The following is a 7,665-nucleotide window of genomic DNA, read 5'->3' as shown; positions in this document are numbered from 1 at the left end:
TGTGTGTGTGTGTGTGTGTGTGTGTGTGTGTGTGTGTGTGTGTGTGTATACAGGTACACAGAGAGACCAGAAGAAGGCATTCAATCCCCTGAGACTAGTGAGCTGCCCAGCATGGACGCTGTGAACCAAATTCCAGTTCTCTGAGTGAGCAGCCGCTGTCCTTACCTCTCCGGCCTCCAGTATCATCACTGTATTTTTTGAGGCAAGGTCTCTCACTGAACCAGATATTCTGATGGGTATAGACTGTGTAGCCAGAGTTCAGGGATCCACCTGACTGAACTGCCCTCTGTATGAGGTTAAGACATGTGGGACTGCTTCCAAACTTGATCATACATGGGTTTAGGGGACCCAAACTCAGATCATCATTCTTGTGCCATAGGCACTTGACTGACTGAGCCATCTTCTTGATGTCTAGTTATCTGTATCTAAAGCAAACTGGCTTTTCTCTGCAACTAGTGTGATATTTTATTACCCATTTTAAAATAGTTCCTATTCTTACCACATAATTATGCCAAGAATACCCATGCAGTGCACACTTGCAGTTTGGATATGAAATGTCCCTTCTATTCACCTTGTCTCCCACCCCCTGCCTCAGGCTGATATGTTACAGGCTTGTGTTGCTGCCCAGAGGAGGTGATGGGAATTTTCAGAGGTGGACCCTCACTGGAGTAAGCCAGTCCAGGCATGTGCCTGAGGGCTGGATGCCTCAGCCAGGCTTCCTCTCTCTCTCTCTCTCTCTCTCTCTCTCTCTCTCTCTCTCTCTCTCCCTCTCTCTCTCTCTCTCTCTCTCTCTCTCTCTCGTCCTTAGCCACCATGAGGGAAGCGGCCTCTGCTACCTGTTCCCACTGTATGAGACTCCTCTTCACACCTCAGTGTATCCAGCCAAGCCTGAACTGAAAGCGTGTCCAAATAAACTCTAGTTTTAAGCTGTTTCTCTCCGGCATTCATCCTAGCAATGAAAAGCTCATAGACAGGGAGGCTACAAGTAACACTGCCTTACATTATATAGCTCTACAGTCGGCCTTCACACCTTCAGCCCTTCAGTTAACCTTGCAAGTAGGCAGTCTCAGCTTGCTTAACTAGCGTGACAGCTAAGGCCAATAGGAGGCTGAGGCCCATGCTTCCTACTGCCTCTGGTTGATGCATCCCTCTTGCCCAAGGCCTGGTTTCATTTTTTCCCCCACCTGGATGATGTTAGGTTTCAAACCTGACTGAGGTGCCTATTTAACATACAGCAGCAGATGCTGGCAGCCAGGTTCTCCCTACATCTCTCAGTCCTTACCTATTACAGGGCCCTCCTGCCTGGCATACCCCCTGCCCTGAACTTTCCAGCCCAAGAGGCCAAGGCTGTTCTTCCCTATATAATCCAACCATTTTGGTTACCCGCTATCTTTGTACCTTTGGGCTTCCTGGCTTCTGCACCTGGTTCCCCTGCCTTCCTCCTCTCCCTTCTCTTCCTCTTCTCCCAACATTGCCCATCTCAGTCTGGTCATGTCTACTTTGGACTCCCCCAGATGTCTGTGCCTCTGGCTATGGTCACCCACATATCTGTACTAGCTTTCTCCTCCACCGTACCTATAAGCAATCATTTTCTTTCCTTTTTATTTATCTTTTCATTCAAATGGCACCTGAGGGACAACCATTTAGGGTTGTTCCTACATACACATAACACATGCATACACACAACTTCATACATGTGTCTGTACACAAGAACACATACACATGTAAGAGGAAACCCGCTTTAACTTAAAAGAAAATACATTCTTTATTAACAGTGGTCTCAGGAGCCGCCACGGAATTTTATATATAATGAACCACATTGTACGTGACAACACAGCAAATATTTATGTGTCTGTAGTAGATCAGACATCTTGCAAAAGTTACGCGATAAAAATCTTTTACTTTAAAACCACGGTTTAGAGAAACGGATGCAATTTAATGGACATGTTTCACATTTTTCCCAACGAATCATTAAATATTTAAGCACCATAAAATTCAACCATTTCACATGGATGTGGCAGACAGACATCCTGGTTTAAAATGCACTACACAGAGTTTCTTGCAGATGATAGCAGTAACAATCGCAGAATGCCGATTTTTTTAAAAATGTGGATTGTTTGTCCCCTGCAGACCTTACTCATAATATCCCTGCAGGAAATTAGGATACTTTTTGTGGTACAGTAACTTTGTGACTTGAGATAAAGAAGACGTTAAGAACTGGCTAGGTATAAATAATTATAATCAGTAATTTATATGCTGTGAGAATCAACATATAATTTTGTTGCAGGGGGGAGGGGAAAGCAAGAAATAATTTTCATATTAAAATGCCTTATTTTAAATAGAAGACGTGTCCATACTTGGTGATGGTGTCTGCTATGCACTAGGTAGGTAATAATCCAACTTTAATTTTCAACATGAGTGGTAATGTCCTACCTTATAAATGAGAGCAGTTTAGCAGAACTCACCCATGGCAATGCAGCTGAAAGGGGACGCAGCTGGATTAAATTCTGGATCCAACCCATTCACAAGTCCTCATTTTCCCACTACTGTTATAGCCCTACCACATCAGAGAGGGATACCTGTTAAATTATTCGAGTGGGCTTGTAGAAACACTGATCACAAAAGGAGAATGATCTGGTTTGTGGTGACCTGAAGGAAGGGCCAAACAGACTCTTTGATGAAGTCCAGCTCTCATGAGCCATTCTGCTGAGTTTTTCTAAGTGTTCAAAACACACGGACAGTGTAGAGGACCTTGGTGCCAAGAAACCCTTAAATCCTGAGGAAATACAGATTGCGGGGTGAGTCATCATGTCATTTCAGCAAAGGATCTTCTTTCTGCCAAATCTAGGAGTGAATCTCATCGTTTCTGAAATTTCAGTTCATAGAGAAGCAGTTAATTGTAGAGCGAGGAAGGGTCAATGCTTGCCGATTGGCATTCTGGTGGTAGTTGTATTAAGAGATTGTGGATGCGTAGCTATGTTTAACTTTCTGATATTCTGAAGTATTATGCTAATCACCCTTTAACCAATGAGATCCTATATGCGATCTGTACATCAGAGGTTTACCAAGGCATAGGAAATTGTCACTGAATGAAAGAATCAAGCCAATAATAGCTCGTTCGTGTGCTACTGATGGACATCCAAACACCAGCAAAGCATGGTTCCTGCCCCACGAGGGCTTCCTAACTATGGAATGAAAGAAGTGTCCAGAGACATTAGAGAAGTAACAGGAGACAGCTGCCCAGTCTCTTTGAGAGGTTCATATACCTGCCACTAATCCACTGTGCTAGGACAAACGTGTGCCTACCAAACCAATGGGCCCTAGCAAAGATGCAAATGGCATAAAGACGAGCCAAAGACACAAAAGTATGTGAGTGTCCACAAAGCTGTGTGCAACTCATGCTAATAAAAAGCATTCTCTGACAATGAGCCTCAGTTCACAATGGACCTCTTACCCCATGTGAAGTCATTTTGGACTCCACTGGCAGTGTGGTCATTCAGGATTCTAAGCCAAAAGATAACAGTCTAACTTGGATGGAACTTAGAAAAAGACTGGAATTCCAAACTGGAGACATCACCTGTGAGAGGTTAGGTGGAAATCTGTATGAAAGCAAGAAGTGTGGAGAGGGGATAGCAACCCACACAAGTGGGGATGTGAGTCTTGGGACCCGACCACATGACGCTTGGATGCCTGGTGGCTTCCACTTAGCAAGAATTAGAAGCCAGAAGGAAACACCCCATCTGCGCTCTAGTATGGAGCCTCAAAGTAATTCCCCTTAGGGATCTAGGCATATTCCAGCCCATCAAGGGTGGAGGTCTCGAAAAGGACATTTAGATAAGACCATCACAGTCATGGATTAGGACATAATGCAAAGCTTTGTTCATGGTCTCCACTGAGCAAGGCTGTTCCAAAAACATTGATATACAGCCAGGTGGAAAGAGAAATAATAGCTTTAAGATAACACGCTCTTCTGGCCCAAGATGCTTTTCCCATTGTTTCACCGTCTGGACCATTTCTAAATCCATCAGCAATCCTTGTGCTATTCACCGGAGGACCGTGGCGTCTACACTTTGAACTGCTCCGTGCTCACTATCTCGGGTAGCTAAATTGCCCTCCAAATTCAACCAGTCATAAGTAACTTGAAGCATGTTAATATTCCAGCAGCAAGGCTGAAGGGTCTAACATTGTGTAGCAAGGCACGTGTGTTCTAACCGTTCATCTATTCCCAACCGTCTTTTTCTGGAACTTGTTCTCAGGTCAAGTTCACAAGGAAGTTTCAGGAGGCCTGATTTAGGATGTGATAAATAGAGATTATGGAAACATAATTTAAATAAAGAAGAAATGGGCTTCAATTTCAGACACTCGAAAGTATTTAACATATACAGCATTGAACTTAAACTCAAATGGGTCAATAGGAAAAAATCTGCTACACCAAGAAAATATTTTATGTTAAAATAGAGACATTCAGCCCTGGTTATATAGAGAGTTCCAGACCAAGCAGAGACAATGTCTTCAAAGCAAAACAAAAACCATGTTTCTTTTTAAATTTCTGGACTTCTAGCACTTCTAGAGCTTCAGGCAATTGCTAGGATATTGAAGCCAATGCAGGGTTATGTAGCGAGTTCCAGGCCAACTCGAACTACAAGCTGGGGTGCTATTTTAAAACATAATAAAATAAAATAGATGTTGTTTACCAGAAAGGTCTCTTAAACTGCCATCCCACAGACATCCTACAGGAAAAAAAAAAAAGCTAAATCTATTCTGCATGAAGGAGTTCATCACCGACCAAACGATGGTAAGAAAAAGACAACTTAGAAATATCCTTATTTGCTTTTGGCTTTAATTATGTGTATGAGTATGTCTGTGGGTGGGTGTTTTCATGTGTACAGGACTCATGGGATCCAGAAAGGGGAACTGGAGTTCCCAGTGACTGTCAGCCAGCTAACCTGGGTGCCAGGAACTGAATGCAGATCTTCAGCAAGAGCAGTAAGTGCGGATAACCATTGAGCCACCTCTCCAGCCTCAGAAGCAAGATTTTAATTGAGTTTTTCTTTCAATTATTCTTAAGTGCACTGAAAAGTAAGCTCTGACATGAGTGTCTGTCTCAGGGGGGAAAAAAACCCTTCCTTTCCATTAAAATGACAATTTTACTTTAGCTGAGGAAGCTGAGTTTCAAAAAAAAAAAAAAATCTTCTCTAGCAAAGCTTTCAATTTGTGATTTGTAGGCATCCCTGACTTGATAGCAAGCAGACCTTTTGGTATGCAGAAAAATCACTGCAAATTGACATGGATCCTATCCGTGTACAGGAGCTGCTAAGTACCAGTGTCAAACAGCTGTCTTGCCGTGATGCTAATACAATATAAAGAATGTTTGAAAATTGGTGAGACAGATGCTCTCATTTAAAAAAAAATCACAGGAACACAAAATTCAGATTGGCTATAGTCTTTGTTTCTGTTCAGCAGAGCCCCATGCCTTTCTGGTGGAGTGACCCTGACGTAAATGAATCTTCTTACCTAAGTTTAATTAAGTCAGCCCTTAATTTTCTCCCAAGTGCATAATGATAGCCCTGTCACTTCCGGAGTGAGTCGCCATTATCCATGTGGAGGTGGAGCCTCGCAGGTTCTCCTGGGGAGGAGAGCTGGTGGCTTTGTATCAGGCTCTCATTGCCTGAGTAAGCCCCGTGTGGCTTCAGGCCCATTAGCAGGACTCCTCACTGGCCCCCGACTGGGGAAAAGTGGTCTGTTTGCAAGTTCCCTGGGACGGGGGAGTCAATTTTTGTGAATCACTACCTTAATATTCATTAATAGCTTTTAGGCCCCTAATCCCTTATTGAATATATTTTTTCTATAATTGCTACTTTTCAAAGAGGTTGCCAAAGTAGGCATTTCCATTCTCGGTAAAATGCAGAAGAGAACATAATGTTTTATATTCATCTGTGAAGTGTTTATGCTAATGCCGAGGCTCCGGAATACAGGACTGCAGGCCTTCCTGCATAATGACCCATTTCTGCTTTGAAATGATCTGCTAATGCTGGCAGTGTAGAAAGGTTGGTTTTCTTTTCTTCTTCCTCTTTAAAAACCTCTTTGGGCCATGTTCTCACAATTATTTGAAGTGCCTAGCTTAAAAAAAAATAGATTATAGAGAGAATCATTTTGAAACACTGAAAAATCTCTACTTCGTCGCTTTCATTTGTTGGTCTATTTATATTGTGTTGTGTTTTGATTTGTTTTGTTTTTTTCCTGTAAAATCTAGCCAGAAGCTCAATGGATTACAGAATAATTGACTTCAGTTGTTGGAGACTATCGACCAATGAATGAAGTTTATAAGCTGGTTTTTTTTGTCATTCACTTGCTTTTCTGGGAATTAACACAATGTTCAAATAAAGCCTGTTCTCCCATCATCTCAATAAAAGGAGAATGTGGGGTGGGGGCAAACAACTGTGTGCAATGTTTGCTTGATCTGTAAAGAGGGGAAGGAAGAGGAGGAGGAGGAGGGGGAGGGGGAGGGGGAGGGGAGGGGGAGGGGGAGGAAGAGGGGGAGTAGTAGTCCTAGAATAACCATGCTGAGACAAGGCATGGCTGAAGGAGTCTGGAGAGAGCACCACTGAATTTGCTAGGATAGTTGGGGAAGCTTGTCCTCCATGTGATGTCTGCCTTGATGCCTGTTGGCATGTTTTGAATTCTTTAGCTGTGCTTCATGCAGACCTGGCACCTGCTGATTTTCCGGCGCTGGGCCTGAACTTCTTTCAAGGTGTCCGGTGACGGGCTAGAGGCAAACTGCAGGTCTGGGTTCACGGTGGTCAGCCAGAAGCTGTACTCATTTGCAAAAAAGTGACAGGTTCCCTGCCGGCCCTGGCATTCAAGGAATGGTACAGCTCTGAAGTCCTCTAGGCAGCTGCCAGGTGACATCAGCGCCTGCCCGCCTCCTTGGTCCCCAGCTCCAGTGTGCTACCCAGACAAGAATAAAGAATTAGGGCTCATCCACTCCAAACTACCAGGACAGAATCAGTGGCATACCCAGGTCTGGCTCTACTTTAAAATTCTTCCCTAAGTCACTCCATAAAGAACAATTTACAATCTGCTGAAGAGCGGTAGGAAGTGTGTCCTGTGTGCATACGAAATGGAGCCAATTTCACTGATGGCTGAAATAAATCCATCTTCTACCAGACTTACCAAGAGAATAACTGATGAGAAAAGATAAAAGCAATAATGATGGCCCTAAATCTCAGCAGTCTCCAGTCTGCAGCAGCTTGGATGACCTCGGATCCTCTGCTTTCTACACAGTGCTATCTAGACAAGAATAACAAGGGCAGGAAACTTACCATCAGAAATGAGTACCCGATCCAGAGGCTCTTCCATGTCCGTGGACATGGTGGAATGGATTGGTCCTGACTGTGGACAGCCACTGCCTGGGCTGGGGCCTCACACACTGCACAGCGGCTGATGTAAGGGCGGATCTCTTCCTCTGAGAGTGGCATCATAGGAAGAGGAGCTGCACTGGACAGCCAGTAGGACCTGTCATTTCTCTGGGCGTAGTGGCACACTTGGTGGATGTTGCAGTAGGCAAAGGGCAGAGTGCTAAACACAGGAAGACAAGATCCTGCCAAACCTTGGAGAGAAGAAGTATATGAACAGCCAATTTTGTGCAAGTACCCAGAGACTCCC

At 43.9% G+C, this 7,665-nt stretch overlaps 1 protein-coding gene across 1 annotated transcript in view; it reads right to left on the bottom strand.

Moving 5' to 3' along the window:
• Positions 1 to 6,507: 6,507 nt before the first annotated feature.
• Col4a4 (collagen type IV alpha 4 chain) overlaps positions 6,508 to 7,665 on the bottom strand; it is a 125,117-nt gene continuing 123,959 nt past the window's right edge. Inside the window, exons 47-48 of the mRNA XM_028789422.1 lie at positions 7,323 to 7,609; positions 6,508 to 6,948 (exon numbers count right to left, since the gene is read on the bottom strand). Of these exons, the coding sequence (XP_028645255.1) occupies positions 6,685 to 6,948; positions 7,323 to 7,609 (551 nt within the window). The 3' untranslated portion in view covers positions 6,508 to 6,684. The remainder of the gene's footprint in view (positions 6,949 to 7,322; positions 7,610 to 7,665) is intronic.

This window comes from Grammomys surdaster, unplaced genomic scaffold (assembly GCF_004785775.1).
Source record: "Grammomys surdaster isolate TR1022 unplaced genomic scaffold, NIH_TR_1.0 125833, whole genome shotgun sequence".
NCBI lineage: Eukaryota > Metazoa > Chordata > Mammalia > Rodentia > Muridae > Grammomys > Grammomys surdaster.
This window is presented reverse-complemented; position numbering and strand designations above follow the sequence as displayed.